Source organism: Alexandromys fortis, unplaced genomic scaffold (genome assembly GCF_014885135.2).
Source record: "Alexandromys fortis isolate MF-2015 unplaced genomic scaffold, M_Fortis_MF-2015_v1.1 scaffold_140, whole genome shotgun sequence".
NCBI classification, from domain to species: domain Eukaryota; kingdom Metazoa; phylum Chordata; class Mammalia; order Rodentia; family Cricetidae; genus Alexandromys; species Alexandromys fortis.
Window position 1 is genome coordinate 1,841,957 of NW_026068048.1, and position 16,384 is coordinate 1,858,340.

Below are 16,384 nucleotides of genomic sequence, written 5' to 3' on the forward strand. Positions count from 1 at the left end.
ACTATGGCACCAACGCTGTCTTGTCATGTGACACTCTGCACTCACAGTCCAGGTAGACCAGGCTGGCCTTGAACAAACTCACCTTAATCTACACAGGTCGATCACACATTTTGTCCTCTTGGTTTCTAAGCCAGCACTGGAAACTACAAACCCCTGACCACACTGATATTGGAGACAGCCATTTCTTCCTCTGGGCGAACCTGAAAGCTGGCTACTGCCGACCTGGCAATGCGGACCACCTTTCTCTACTGCTCACCCCGGGCTTCTTCTCCGTCTCTACTTTTAACATGACTTCGTGTCAGAACCTCTAAGTTCTTACCAGGGAAATGACTGCTTTTGGATTTTTAGTTTTGCTAATAAAATTATTTAGGAATGGGATGAGTGAGGAAGTCAGGAGGTAAAGGCATCTGACACCAAGTCTGATGGATTCCCGGGACACACATGGCGAACAGAACTGATCCCTGCAAGCTGTCCTCTGGCCATACCGTCAGATTCACCCCAAGATCTCATGTGTGCTGGTCAGGAATTCTGCCACTCTATACTCGCAGACCTAGGACACACAACATTTGATTTTGCAAAGCTTTCTTTTTCTCTAGTCATGTTAAGTCAAAATTTGGTCTCCACGAAGTAGACGTGAAAAGTTTTACCCCCAACACACACACAGAATAGAAATGGCTAGACTGGTAGTTTCTGAAGTGTCTCTTCATAACCCCTTGGGACCTTGTTAGCAATGTAAATAGCCAGAACCCATCCAAAACCTAATGAATCACAAGCCAGAGAACAATAAGCCCAGCAGTGACTCTACTGTGCACTGAGGTTGAGCGAGCATCTGCAGAGGGAAATTCCACTCCAGGGGGGAAGAACTCAGCGACCTCCTGGTTATGTGGTCACTGCATTACTACGGTCATGGCTGACTGCGTGACAGAATCACAAGCTAAGCAGGACAAGTAAAGGGGGCCAGAGACATCATATTTGGAGGGACAAGGATCTGCTAATATATCTAGGCATATGAGCCAGTTATGCCACCACAGTAAAAAAAAGATACATAGTAACGCAGCCACATGAATAAATGTTTTAAAAGTTCTGAGATTAACACATGGAGATGCATATTAACATTTGATATATGGGGAAGGGGACAGCAAGACAGGTCAGCATATAAAGGGGCTATCCATCAAATTTAAGGACCTGAGTTTAAGCTCCTGGAATCCACATGGTGCAGTGAACCAAATTCTACAAGATTCCCCTAACCTGGTATGCATCCCACCCACCCACACACATACCCCACAAAACGTAAAAGAGCCCCAAGGCTAGGAGCTGTCAATAAGGTCCTTGCAGCCAGGCGATGGTGGAGCACACCCTTTAATCCCAGCACTCGGGAGGCAGAGGCAAGCGGATCTCTGTGAGTTCGAGACCAGCCTGGTCTACAGAGCTAGTTCCAGGACAGGCCCCAAAGCCACAGAGAAACCCTGTCTCGAAAAAAAAAAAAAAATAAGGTCTTTGCCTCGCAAGCATAGGACCTAAACCCCATTTCCTTGAAACCATGCAAAACAACAACAAAAATGATGGTGTGCACTTTTAGTTCCATAACCATCCACATCCCCAATGCAATGCTTGTGGACCCACCCCCATAAATATATATGCGGTACCAAGTTATATTGTGATGACAAAGATGGAATTGTAAAAATGTCCAGGAAGGCCCAAAAAGTCTGAGCCACTCACCCAGCACCTCTTGGGAAAAGAAACAAGTGTCTGTCAAAACAGGGAATGAAACACTGAGTGTCAAAATGATGCCCATACACTAAAGTTCTTTCAAGTCCCTACACTCAAATGATCTTACAAAACTAGAAATGTAATGAGACCATACTCGACATAGTAAATAAAGATGAAAGATTTAAAAATATGCTGTCATTTTAAATTTTAATAAAATAGATAATTTCATTACATAGAGTGTCAAGTCCATCCACTCATTGTTAAAGTTTTAGAAATATCTTCTATAAAAGCTTGGTATTTGCTTGGGAATTAATGGACTATAACATTTCTACAGGTACAGAGTTCCCACCTTTACCTCCATTCTTATTTTGAAAAATACAGAAAAGTACAAAAAATAAGACATGATATCCATATAACACAACTGAAAGTTAGCCAGTATCTTCATATATTTACTCAGTCTTTAAGAGAAAGATGCTTAGATAAAGCTGAAGCCCTCCCGCCCCGCCCACTCACTCCCTTCCCTTCTTCACTCACTCAGGAGTTGGTCTCATTCTGATGCATTGCGAACATTTCCATACAGATATTTCTACCATGATAAGCTGTTTCTAGAAGGAAATTCTAACTTGACAGAAGGTCACTGCAGTATACGCATGATTCCGTAACTTGAGTCCCCATCACTTCCAGAAGTCTTCCAGTTACACACACCTCACTTGTTCTGCCAGATGTCTGCGCAACAGTCCACCCAAAACTTTCCTGCTCCATTCCCAACAGGTTGTATTTGGCTACTCTAATGGTAAATTTCCTAGTGCCTAACCTCCTGAGCATAATGACTCATGAGAACTACTACGTGTTTTCAAATGTTACAAGGAATGTTTTCTCACTCCCAAGGTCATAACTTTGTGTAATGTACAGCATTTTTATATCTCTGCTTTCAGTTTCTACACATCTGTCTCCTACTGTTGTTTACAGATTGTGGTGTGTGACTTTGCTCCTCAGAGAACAATGTGCATCCAAACAGAGTCTTGGTATTCATCTGAGCAATTCTTTCCATATTCTAAATCCTGCATAGTTATTCTATAATCTCTGTCCTCTTCAAAGCACGTTACATATTACTGTATGATCATAATTTATTTAGTTTCTTCTACTTACTAGACTGGTGAAGTCGTCCAGATCTATGCTGACGGTAGTAACAGCCTGTTTTCCATTCTCAGTTGTAGATAACTGTGTTTTAAGGTTTCAGCATTGGTTTTGTGTTCCATTCGTCAAGTGCAGGCTTCTACTCATACAGACTTCTTCCCCTTCAGTAGGAATTCTCCACTGTTCTTATTTTGTGTTAAATGTGTGGCTGATTTGTGGGGCTTAGGCTCAGAATGACTAACTGATGCATTACGGGGTGTATATTCTTAATCAACACTTCCCCATACTGAAGACATTCAGAGCGTTTAATGAGTATGAATTTTCTGGTGTCTGATGTGGTGTGATTTCTGGCTGAAAGCCTTCCCACACTCACTACACTGGTACGGCTTCTTACCCGTGTGTATTCTCAAATGCAGGGCCAGGGTTGAGAACTGAGAAAAGGCCTTCCCACACTCATTACAACCGTAGGGCTTCTCACCCGTATGGCTCCTCACGTGCACCGTGAGAGAAGAGCTCTGAGAGAAGGCTTTCCCACAGACATTGCATTCATAGGGTTTGTCGCCCGAATGAATCCGCACGTGCACAATAAGTGACGTTCGCTGAGAGAAGGCTTTTCCGCATTCATTGCACTCATAGGGCTTCTCTCCAGTGTGGATGTTTTGATGCTTTATGAGGTACTTTTTCTGGCCAAAAGCTGTTCCACATTCGTTACATTTAAAGGGCTTCTCACCAATATGAATTTTCTCGTGCTCAGTAAGATTTGATTTGCCACTAAAGGTTTTCCCACACTCCTTGCATATGAAGGGCTTCTCTCCCGTGTGAGTTCTCTGATGTCTGATGAGGTTAGACTTCTGGATGAAAGCTTTCCCGCAATCTTTGCACTCAAAAGGCTTCTCTCCAGTGTGAATCTTCTGATGGGTGAGCAGGTTTTCCTTCTGGCTGAAGGACTTCCCACAATCATTACACTCAAAAAGCTTCTCTCCAGTATGGGTGTTCTGATGCTTAATGACATACTGCTTTTGGCTGAAGGCCTTTCCACACTCGTTACATTCAAAAGGTTTCTCCCTATTGTGGAAATGCTCGTGCTCCGTAAGATTTGACTTGTGGCTAAAGAGTTTCCCACATACCTTACAGGCAAAGGGGCTTCCCCCACTTAAGATTCCCTGCTGACTGGGGTGTGACATCTGAATGCGAGTTTTACCACATTCACAAGGTTTCGCTCCAATTAGGAGACTTCTGAGAACTGAGGGATTACTCTTGGTTGAGGATATTTCCACATTTCTTACAGTTCTAAGGCTTCTGTGTCTGACCTCTCAAGCGAAGGCAGAGAAGGACAAGGATTAAGAGTATAAACCTTTCTTCCGGTGTACCTTTCTAAGAGTCAATGTTGTTTTTGCAAATTTCCCTTGTTTTTCTCCGGCATGAATTTTCTAGGATCTGTCATCTAGCTAAAGGCTATTCGATATTCCTTAGAAACACGGGGCTTCCTTTCAGCATGACTTCTGGGTTCTGTGAGATGTGACACTTGCGTAAATGCTTTCCCGCAGCTGGTAAATTCATAGGCTTTTCCTCTAGCCAGTGTGTTCCACTGACGATTGGGCAGTGTCTAAACTGCAGGCATTTCCACACCGGACTCTACCAAGATAATTCTTACCAGGAAGAGTAGGCTAAGGTAGAGGACTTCCAAACTCTAGAAAAACGCATGATTCTGTCCCATACAACTTCCTGTTTAAATCTAAAGCGTGTTTCAAGCTCAAAGCTTGAACACTGAAAAACGTTCTGCCTTTTAAAAAGCGAAGTCTACTCTGAAAAAAAGAAAAGAAATGAAGTCTGTGAGCAGAGAAAGGAGCGTCCAGTTTCCTTGCATTCACCACTCTCCTCGGTGGATTCACTGACCTCCCAGATCTCGACGTCGCTCTACGTACTTGGCATTTCTCAGCTGTGTCTACAACAGACAACAGGAAATTAGTTAAAGGAGCATAGGTAGTATATGGTGAACACTCAACAAATACTTCCTGTAGGTTGCTTAGTACGACCTAAACAGCCCCCATTACCTATTGCTAGTTTTCACAGTATTAGATGGTGCTATGCAACCTTCCGAGAGAAGGAAGCAACCAATAATCCCATGCAGCTACACCTATGAACCATAACAATAACCAACACGGCAAGATATCCCTGAGGGTACAGCAGTAGCACTCATACCTTGGCAGTAGCCAATAGCTGTCTAACTGGACTTAAGGCATACTCGACGGGGGAGAATGGCAGGTATGGAAACCTAGCCAACTACCTGGGTCTTAAGAGGAAAACTTACTACTCCCACTTTACTAAAGCAGCCCAATCCCTAACTACACTCTAAATATTTATCCTTACATTCACAGCTAAGTGTGGCTCCAGCCACCACCAAATACACTTCTCTTTACAACAGATGGGAGCATCACAGAAAACCCAACTGGTCAAAATGCAGAGAACAGCTGATCGTGGAAGATGGGGTGGAAAGACAGTAAGAGCCAGAGGATCGGGAAAACTGCTGTAGGATTGTCTCCTAGAAATACAGGGCGGCTTTACCTTTGATACTCAACAAAGGCTGTCTAAAGAGGGCTTGAACAGTGTGACACCAACAGACATGCAGGGGACAGACCTCATCAGACCCACCCTAAACAAAGGAGCACAGGCAACTAAGGAGGACTAAGAGGAAAATCGTCCTCCCCAAGGATAAGCCCTCTCCCTGGCGAGTCAATTCCAACTGGTCATCCCTGAAATCATATACACTCAAGTAACACTAGAAATGGACTGAGCAAATACATATATATAGAAGAAAAGGAGGCCATGAATCTGGGAGGGAGCAGGGGCAAGACATGGGAGGGGCTGGAGGAAGGGAGAGTATATGTAATTATATTTTTACTTCATATTCCCCATTATGAACAATAAAATTTCAGATTGTTTAGTATATAGCTCAGAGGCATAATGTTTGCTTAGCATTCGTGAAGTTCTAAATTAAACCCTCAAAAAAAAAAAAAGGGAAAAGAAAAAAGAAAAAACTTGCCAGGTTTGTGCACTCCTATAACCCCAGCACCTAGGAGGGGGCAGGATGATCAGCTCAAACCACCTTTGCTCACATGAGTCCAAGACTACCCTGAGCTACAAGACACTCAGTCTCAAGAAACAAAAATAAAACTGTGTATGAGAATTGTGCTTACAGTGATTGTAATAGCCCATATTGCAGAATAAAGAAAATCCATGCAATCACTATCTCTAAATTTGAGACAAAAACCCTTAAGAGAGAATATTTGTGTAAAAACAAAACAAAAAACGAACAAAAAAAACCCCACTGATATTCATGAGAATACTCCTAAAAAATTAAGTTTTTCCATTTAATTAATAAATTGCGGGGGTGGGGGGCTGGAGAGATGGCTCAGTGGTTAAGAGCACTGCCTGCTCCTCCAAAGGTCCTGAGTTCAATTCCCAGCAACCACATGGTGGCTCACAACCATCTATAATGAGATCTGGTGCCCTCTTCTGGCATACAAACATACATGGAAGGAATGTTGTATACATAATAAATAAATCTTTAAAAAAATTGCGTAACAATGAGAAATTATTCAATAGGATTAAATGACCGCACAAAAACAGGGTAATTACCACTCAGCTGGCACAAGCCCACAGAGAATACTTTGCAGAAGTTGGTTCTTTCCTTCTACAGATGGGGCTCCAGTTGTTACGCTTGGTGACAGTACCTTTACCCACTGAGCATCTCCTGATTTTCTATAAATGCAAACCATGTGGTAGATTTTCTTTTCTTTTCTTTTTTTGATTCTCGAGACAGAGTTTCTCATGTGGTAGATTTTCAAAGCATAAAGAGCTTATTGGAGGAACAGAAAACATAGGCACAAAGATGCAAATGTCAAACAAGCTCATTTGTATCACAAACTACCTGGAAAAAAGTGAAGGGAGTCAAGTATCTAAGAAAAGGGAGTGAAAGACGGTGGATGAAAAGATATAAAGGCCACTCGGACCTCTAAAGCCGTGGTTCTCACCCTTCCTAACATGGAGACCCTTTAAGACCCCAGCTATACAATTATTTTCATTACTGCTTTCTAACTGTAATCTTGCTACTGTTATGAACCATCATGTAAATATCTGACATGCAGGGTATCTGATATGCAGAGTATCTGATATGCAACCCCTGTGAAAGGGTCTCTGGATCCACAGGCTGAAAACCACTGCTCTGAAGGATCCTGCCTGTGGTGGCACAGGCCTAGAGAAGAGGGACAGGATCCAAAGCTACACAGAGAAACCCTGTTCCAAAAACAAAAACAAACCAAAGAGAATGAGAGCGGCTGGGGGAGGACAGTGGTGGCGCACACCTTTAATTCCAGCACTTATCTTCAAGGCAAGTTCCAGGACAGACAGAAACCCTGCCTCAAAGATAGATAGACAGACAGACAAATAGAGAGCGAGAAAAGAGTGGGAGGACTGGAGTGTGGCACACACCTTTAACCCGGGCACTCAGGGAGACAAAGGTGGATGAGTTAAAGGCCAGCCTGGTTTGGAGTTCCAGGATAGCCAAGGCCATACAGGCTACACAGAGAAACCCTGAGTGGGGGTTGGGCAGGGAGTGGGGGGAGATGTTGTGAGGACTGAACTGTTAAAAGGAAGATGAGTTAGATTACATTATAAGTGATCAAGAACAGGTCTCTTTACTAAAGATGGATCTGACCTTACACTTGCCATTGCTCGTAGACGCTTGAGAATAACAAATTCAGAGAACAGACCAAGGAAATAGTAGAGTAAAAGAAATCTCAGAAAGAAGGATAAAGCTGATTAAGAAAAGAACTCAAAGAATAGAAACTCTTATCTTTGTTTTTGATTTTTTTTTTTTTTCGAGACAGGGTTTCTCTGTGGCTTTGGAGCCTGTCCTGGAACTAGCTCTTGTAGACCAGGCTGGCCTCCAACTCCCAGAGATCCGCCTGCCTCTGCCTCCAGAGTGCTGGGATTAAAGGGTGCGCCACCACTGCCCGGCTGATTTTTTGTTCTTAAACAGGGTCTTGGCCATGTAGTTTTGACTGATACAGAACTTGCAATGTAGACCAAGGTAGCCTTGAACTTGTGTGGATACTTTTGCCTCTGTCTCACACATCATAGGCATGTGTTTCACAACCAGCAAATTTTTTTGAAGGGTCAAGGGAGCCAGGCTCTCTTGTAGCCAAAGATGACTTCAAACTTGGCTATGTAGTGGGGGCTTGCCTTGATCTCTGGATCCTTCTGCCCCTGCCTTCCCAATTCAGGTATACAATGTTGTACCTAATTTGAAAGGGTCCACTGGGTACTTGAACAATGAATAAGCTCCATACATATAACCTATGACTGTGACCTTTTATAAAAAATGTATGGTTTGGGGTTTATTGGCAAAGTCTCATATATCCCAAGCTGGACTTGAACTCCTGACTCTGGATACGATGACATTTTTTACAATCATTAATAACATAATCATGGAACTAATAACATAATCATAACAAATTATATTTTCAGACAGCAACATGCTATCACTGAATAAAACAGAACTCAGAATGGCATGAAATGACCAAGAAATATAAAGGCTGGTAAGATGGTTCAGTAGAAAAAGGGACCTATAGCCACACCTGAGTTTGATCCCATGGACCTACACAGTGGAAGGAAAGAACCAAGTTGTCCTCTGACCTCCACATGTGTGATATAGTGCACACAACTGTACAAACACAAAACCAAACGACACACACAGAGGGTCAGAGCGACAGCTCAGCAGTTAAAGCAATTGCTGCTCCTGTGAGTGCTGGAGGAGATGTCACTGCGCATGGGTTTTGAGGTTTCAAAAGCCCACACCAGGTCCAGTCTTGCTCCCTCTTTGCCTACATCTTAGAGAGATAGCTCAGTGGTTAAGAGCAATGGCCACTCTTTCAGAGGACCCAGGTTCAATACCCAGTATCCACATGGTTGCTCACAACTGTCTGTAACTCCAGTTCCAGGGTACCTGACAGTCATACAGGCAAAATGCCAATGCACGTACGTTTTTTTAAAAACTTAAAAAAAAAAAAAAAAAGAGCCGGGCAGTGGTGGCGCACGCCTTTAATCCCAGCACTCAGGAGGCAGAGGCAGGCGGATCTCTGTGAGTTCGAGACCAGCCTGGTCTACAGAGCTAGTTCCTGGACAGGCTCCAAAGCCACAGAGAAATCCTGTCTCGAAAAACCAAAAAAAAAAAAAAAGAAAAGAAAAAGGAAAAGATAAAAGCTCTCAACTACTGCTCAAGCGCCCTGCCTGCCTGCAGGTGTTCCCCACCATAATGGTCAGGGACTCGCCCTCAGAAACTGTAAGAAAGCCCCTAACTAAATGCTTGTCTAGTTTTGGGGGAAGGAGAATGCCCCCCAACATTGCTATTGAGATGTATTAGATTTATAAAGTGTGTAGAGGAAAGCAGCATCTTTGTGATGTTAGACATCCTGTCCATCAACATGTGCTTGATTTGGGTGTCATCTGGATGTGTGAGTGTTCACATTTTTTAAAATTTGTGGGTTTTGTTTGTTTTTTGGTTTTGGTTTTTTGAGACAGGGTTTCTTATTATTTGAGACATTTAGGCCCAGGCTGGTTCACTGTTATTTTGTAGAAACTACGGAGAGGCTGGGTCAGGGGTTCATTTCAGTGGAGTGCTTGCATGAGGGCCTTAGTGTGGGTTCCAGCACCCACAGGCATGGTGGCTCACTCAGATTGTTCCTGTCTCAGACCCTGAGAAGCTAGGGTATAGGCTTAGGAGGTATTTTTGTTGTTTTTGTTTTTTCATGTAAGGACTCATTCCTCTCTCAGGCATTTTCTGGGAATCTTAAATCAAACTATTAAACTTTTTACAAAAAAGCTACCCTAAGTTACTGCATTCTTGTGGCAAGTTTCACGTAATCTCTTGGAATCCTGTCAGGTGCCCCTCAATGAACACCCTGTGAGGTTCCTTAGCATCCTTCCCAGACAATAGAATGCAGCTCTCTCTGACAAGCCCACACACATGCTCTCAAAGTCCCGGGTGCCTTTTTTCCTCTTGTGATTTCTAAGTCGGAATTAAAATATCTTGAGGATAAGGATGTGTGGCTCAGTCGGAAAACTGCTTGCCTAGCACAAGAAGCCCTAGGTTCAAGCCCTAGCAACACATAAACTGCAGGTACACCCATGTAACTCCAGAGTTCAGGAGGCAGGCAGGAAGATCAGCCTCAGCTACCACACTGCCAGTTCAAAGCCAGCCTATGCTAAACAACACCGTCTCAGGAAATTTTTAAAAACACCCAACTCTGGAGCAAGCAAGGTGGCTCAAATAAAGGTACCTGCTTTGCTACCAAGCCTGAAATGCTGAGTTTCATTTTCTCTACCCACGTAGTGGAAGGAGAACTCCTTCCGTTATCCTGAGTTCCGCACGCACGATGTTGCACTTGAGCGTCCAAATAAAGGGAGGAAAGGGAAGGAAGACATGTAATTTAAATTATTTCAAAAATAAGAATATACAGACCAGCCTGGTCTCCAGAGCTAGTTCCAGGACAGGCTCCAAAGCCACAGAGAAACCCTGTCTCGAAAAAACAAAAACAAAAACAAAAAAAAAAGAATATAGGCCAGGTGGTAGTGGTGCCTGCCTTTAATCCCAGCACTAGGGAGGCAAAGGCAGGAGAACCAGAGTTCAAGGCCAGGCTGGTCTACAGGGCTAGAGAAACCCTGTCTCAAAAAAGCAAAACAAGAAACTCCCCCAAAGGAAAGCAGCTAGGATGTGAGCGTTAACTGCTACCACTTTTTGGTGGCACTGCGGACTGACTCGGTACCTTGTACATGCTAGGTAGGGGCTCTACCACTGGTGAATTTAGACTTACAAATTTTAATTAGGTACTCAATTGTTTTACTTTTACCTTTTAAAGAAAGGCCTATGCTGGTAATGTCTTCAACGACCGCAACAGCAGGCAGAAGTAGTTTTTTCCATATGAAATATAATTCACAGAGCTAGCCTCATGAAGGAGTTATGACTTCTATGATCAATAACAGCAACAACTACATTTTATCCAAAAAATGAGGAACTTGGGCCAATGAGATGGCTCAGAGGGTAAAAGGCGTTCGCTTCCAAGCCTGACAACCTGAATTCGACCCCAAAACTCACACCGTGGGAAGACAGAACGATCCCAAAATTGTTCTCAGATCTCCACACATAGGCATTAGGCAAGCATGTCCACGCAAAAAACACGTAAATAAAACAATCTGAAGTGAGGAACTGGGCCTAACCTAAACTTCAACTCTCTAATCCTGGGTTTTTAGTGGAATGACGCTCCTCAAAAGGAAATGCGAATTTGCCTGGCAGCTCTATTAAAGTACCTCAAAGTCAGAAATGAAGTCTGCAGCAGACACCACCGAAAGAAAAAAATCCCAAACTGTTTTTATAATTAAGCATGTCAGAATAATCTTCATTATTAATTGCGTTTTAGTATAAAAATCTTTTTTTAAACCTAAACATTTATATTAAGGTTTTATTACAAAATTCAACTTCCTGATTAGAAAACTCACTCTTAATAAATAGTGCTTTAAAATTATTCACTCCTTAGCTTCGTCTTCAAATAAAACGGATGCTCTTCGGGAAGATGGCCCCGATATAATGATCAGCACTTTCGACACAGGAACTACGGCGCAGACGTGATCTTCCAACCCCGGTCCCCACGCCGCCTCGTAAAGCACGGCCACCCATAATCCACACCCAGCGGCACATTCACCCGACAATCCCGAACAACGGGTCCAACTCTGCGGTCAGATTCGGTCGCAAACGTCCAAACGCTCGCGAGGCCCCCACCTCCTTCCCCCACGAAGGCCCGACGCTCTAAGCCCACCCCGACCCCCGCGCCGCGCCACCAAAGCTCGGAAGCCCTCCCCTCCAACCTCCCCGGCCCCACCGACCCAGGACGCCCAGATCCCACCTCCTACTTTGGCGCCACGTGGATCCAGAGGCCGCGCTGACCCGCGGACAAAGACCAAAATGTCCACTCGCTGCCCTGCGTCTGCGCACTCCGAGAGCGAGCGAGCACTCCCAGAAGTCTCCGCGACGCTCCGGGATTTGTTCACCGAAGCCCGGCCAGGTTGTCGTCTATTCTCGGCAACACGGCTTTTTCCGGCCTTGGACTACATTTCCCGCAAGGCATTGCGGCCGCCTCTTCTTGTGTTTTGGGGTTTCTTTGGGTAGATTGTCGTCATTTGGACCCAAAAAAGTTCACATCTGGTGGGATGTTCGGAGTGGGGGCTTTCTCTTTGATACTTCACGGACGCTATAGAAACAGACCTAGCCCAAACTCCAAGGTAAAAGGACAACATCTTGTCCGTGGCTGGTGGGGTTCTGGACTACGCTTCCCAGAGCCCTTAGCGAGCTGACTTTGTACCTCAACTTGGTGGACTCTTTAGCTTTGGCAGAACCGGACGCGCGCGCGCGCGTTCTAGAAGACCGTAGGTGAGGGGTCTGGGAGTCCTGGGCGGGGACCGGGAGTGTCGCGAGCCTCAGCGCTGTGTACTTGGGAGCAGTCCCGGGCTGCAGGATTCTAAGTGTCGCTTTGATTGTGGCAGCGTGTCCGGTTATGAATGCTTTTAAGTGTGCCGTTGAAATCACCTGTCTCCAAGGTGTATAGCTGATCGTTGCTGTGCAGACGTATTGTGATGCTGTGTGTTGTGGTGCCGGAATCTTGTGATTGTGGAAATAGCATCGCGTGGTCCTGTGGTGTGTTATGTGCCCTATAGCCTTAATTCCTGTGGGGTGTGAATATAGTTGTAACTATCACCGGTGTTTGTCTCTGTGGGTTAAGTGACCTTGAGTAGCAGTACTGTGTGTGTGTGTGTGTGTGTGTGTGTGTGTGTGTGTGTGTGTGTGTGTAGCAGTGTTCTGGGTCTGTGGTTCTGCATCAGCACTGCGTGGGCATCCTTACTGTGTCCTTTGGGGAGAAGGGAGAGGGAGAGGGAAGGACTCTGTGGCAGGGTGACTGCTGTGCATGCAGGTGTGGACTGTCTTTGCTAAAGACTGTCTCCAGAGTGACTGTTCGGTTATGGCTGGATGGTGTCGAGTACTGTGCTTTCTAAGTGCCACCATGTGTGATTGTGACTGTGTAGGGAGGGCCTTTGAGGACGTTAGTAATGGACGGGGAAGTGACTGTATCTCCGTGCTGAGAAATCTGGCCGTGGAGGGGATGGAGGTATCTAACTGTGACTGATTCCTTTTCTGTCTCGAGAATGGATGAATGAAGCTGAATGTTGTGATATATATACTCCTGTAATCCCAGCATTTCAGCTCCTGAGGCAGGAGGATCTCAAAATCAAGGCGGCCTGAGATACACTGTAGAACAAACCCTGTCTGGGGGCGGGAGGTGGAAGGTGGGTGCTGGAAAGATGCCTAAGTGGGTAAAGTTCTTAGGGCGAAGTATGCGAATGTGAGTTTGGGTCCCCAAAACCCAAATCAACATCAGTTGCTGTAGTGTGTCTGCAATTCTCCTTAATCCCAGCTCCTACAGGATTCCAGGACAGGTCTCCCAAAGCTTTCAGATAAACTGGCCTGGAGTGAGTAGCAGTGTTAGACCACAAGTTGGAAGGCTCGAACCAACAGCCAGGACTCTACTCTGCCCTCCACATAACTGGCATGGCACACGTGTGCCTGTATATGTGCACACACACAAAGATAAAAAAAAAATTCTGAAAAGTGATGAGTTGACATGCTGTTTGTCGTATTGGTGTGACATTTCTTGCCGCAGCCAAGTGTGTCAGTGGGTGTGTCTATCTCTGACTGCTGCTCCAGCCCCAACAGACCCTGTGAAGTTTGGGCACATTCTGGCCTTGGACAGTAGTGACCTCAGTTTTACCGTGTGACACTGAGCTTGGTCTGAATGCCAGTCTTTTCTGACCTCCATCCCCTGTACAGAACAGCTGTCCAAAACTGCCCTGGCAAGTCATCCCTTTCTTCTGACCCTCTTCTCAGAAGGCGACAGAGAGCTGAGCCTAAAGCTGAGTGGCTAGCTATTGAACACCCAGAAGCCAAGCTGAGAGTGCATCAGGCTTCGTTCTCCTTTCCCCGAAACTCTTGCTTCTCTGAGCGTGCTTTCTCAACAGAATCCCCTCACCACCCCCAGAATGATCTGACACCATTGATTCTGAGAGCACAAGCTGAGAGGCCTGCAGATGAGCTGAAGGTCCCGTATCCTCCTCTTTGCTTCCCTAATGCGGGTTAAATTGTTTTCCCTAAAGTTTTGAAGTTGTTTTAGACTTGAAAATGTTACAAAGATAGAATTCCACATGTTCTTTTTTTTTTTTTTTTTTTTTTTTTTTTTTTTTTTTTTTTTGCCGGGTGATGGCGGCACACTCCTTTAATCCCAGCACTCGGGAGGCAGAGGCAGGCGGATCTCTGGGAGTTCATGACCACCATGGTTACAAAGTGAGTTCCGGGACTGGCTCAATAGCTACTGAGAAACCTGTCTCAAAAAACCAACAAAAACAACAAAAGAATTCCATATGATATGTTCTCTTTTTTTAGTTTTTAGATTTTATATGTACAAGTGTTTGCCTACATGTGTGTAAATGCACCATTTGCCTGGTACCAAGGTCCCCTTTTCCTAGGTGACTCTAGTTTGGGTCAGGTTGATGTGGTGTGTACACAACATAATACATGCAGGTGCCAAGGAGGCCAGAAAAGCACACCAGCTGCCTGGCAGGGGCACTAGGAACTGAGCCCAGGTCCTTCACAAGAACAGCAAATGCTTTTCACAGCACCGTGTTTAAAACTGGGTGAGTGACATTGGTATACTAGTACAAACTACTTCCAAACCTTATTCATCTTTCTTTAAGTTTTTTAAAAAGATTTTATTTATTTATTTTTTTAAATATTTATTTATTATATATACAATATTCTGTCTGTGTGTATGTTTACAGGCCAGAAGAGGGCACCAGACCCCATTACAGATGGTTGTGAGCCACCATGTGGTTGCTGGGACTTGAACTCAGGACCTCTGGAAGAGCAGACAATGCTCCTAACCTCTGAGCCATCTCTCCAGCCCCAAGATTTTATTTATTTATTTATTATGTATACAGTATTCTCAGTATTCTGTCTGAACGTATGCCTGCAGGCCAGAAGAGGGCACCAGATCTCATTACAGATGGTTGTGAGCCACCATGTGGTTGCTGGAAATTGAACTCAGGACCTTTGGAAGAGCAGGCAGTGCTCTTAACCAATGAGCCATCTCTCCAGCCCAAACCTTATTCATCTTTCACCAATGTCCTGATTTCTTTTTTCTTTTTACAATTAATTTTTGGGGCTCCGTGTGTTTGTGTCCCATGGCACTGGAGTCTGCTGCAAACTGACCTGCAGTTTCATCAATAGCCTCTCCTGGGCGCTCTTCCTGGCTCCACCTCTCAGCTATCTATGTGACCTCTTCAGTGCTGGGCTCCAGCTGCTCCTGAGGCTGCATGTTCACTAATGGTCTCTCCTGGCCTCTTCCAGTGCCAAACCCCAGCCACTCTCCATGATCTTTTCATGCCTTCAGAACAAGTATCACTGGGGAGACTCTTACCCATGCCAGCCTGTGGTTCAACCTTGGGCGCCTCTGGAACACAGCTTCTGTGTGCTCACCCTGAGGAAACACTTCCCCGAAGGTTTCATCTCAGTGCTGCTGGTCTCTCCTTAATCCCCGCCAGTGTCTCAGCAGCTGCTGACCACGTCAGTTGTCCCAGGAAAACAAAGGTTTCACTTCAGTGGTTCTAGTCTCTTGTCCTCTTGTTGATCACGGCTGATTCAGTTCAAGATAGTGTCTTTATGTTTCCCAAGCCAGGCCTTCAGTGATCAGGAAAAAGAATTTTTAAAAAGACCACAGCCCGGTGGTCCAAAAAGGTCATAAAAATTTCAAAAACCTACGGAGGCTCCCTGCCTCTCGGGACCACTCCCAGGGTCATAATCAGCTAGTTCCTAAAACAGTACTGTGATAATTGCAGCTGGAAAACTAGTTTTTCAAGATTGTAGTCTTGAGTTAGTTCCTGGTGCAGAGTTGCTGAACAGGCTAATCCTAGATATTTGATTCTCCTCTTCCTGCTGGGAGAGCTGGAGAGGTGGCTCAGCGGTTAAGAGCATTGCCTGCTCTTCCGAAGGTCCTGAGTTCAATTCCCGGCAACCATGTGGTAGCTCACAACCATCTGGAATGAGGTCTGGTGCCCTCACAGGATTTTTGATTTTTCTCTTCCTGCTGGGAGAGTTTGGATTTGTCCAGGTTTTTCAATGCTGTGTGTGATCTAGGGGTGGCTGTGACAGTATGCACTTCCAACACGGATCATGCCGCTGCCACCACAGGCTGCAGCTCACTTCCAGCAAGTTTTTCCCTACCCACATTTTCTTAAGCATAGGTTAACAATAATTTTTAATCTTGGTCATTTTTACAAGGATAAGGTAAAATCTCAGAGTTTTGATTTACATTTCTCTGACAGTTAAAGGATGTTATATTCAAACATTTTAGGTGTCTCTCAGTCATTTTTGGGTTCG

The 16,384-nt window shown here is 44.8% G+C and overlaps 2 protein-coding genes across 4 annotated transcripts in view; one reads left to right on the top strand and one right to left on the bottom strand.

Moving 5' to 3' along the window:
* Positions 1-1,900: 1,900 nt before the first annotated feature.
* On the bottom strand, positions 1,901-11,918 carry Znf146 (zinc finger protein 146). The gene is made up of 2 exons (XM_050119222.1): positions 11,808-11,918; positions 1,901-4,792 (listed from the first exon to the last, which is right to left on the bottom strand). Exon 2 carries the CDS (start codon positions 4,029-4,031, stop codon positions 3,153-3,155), a length of 879 nt encoding a protein of 292 aa, XP_049975179.1. The 5' UTR covers positions 4,032-4,792; positions 11,808-11,918; the 3' UTR covers positions 1,901-3,152.
* Positions 11,919-12,027: 109 nt separating this feature from the next.
* Znf565 (zinc finger protein 565) overlaps positions 12,028-16,384 on the top strand; it is a 17,073-nt gene continuing 12,716 nt past the window's right edge. The window contains exon 1 of one of the 3 annotated variants that reach the window (XM_050119206.1): positions 12,028-12,331. The gene's annotated coding sequence lies outside the window, so the exon portion shown is untranslated. Of the gene's footprint in view, positions 12,332-14,255; positions 14,294-16,384 lie in introns of those variants that run through there. The other 2 variants (XM_050119207.1, XM_050119208.1) reach the window with 2 other exon arrangements.

Bases quoted from the DNA above. Each gene is read 5' to 3' on its own strand.
- Znf146 (XM_050119222.1), bottom strand. From the start codon at position 4,031: ATGTCACACCCCAGTCAGCAGGGAATCTTAAGTGGGGGAAGCCCCTTT.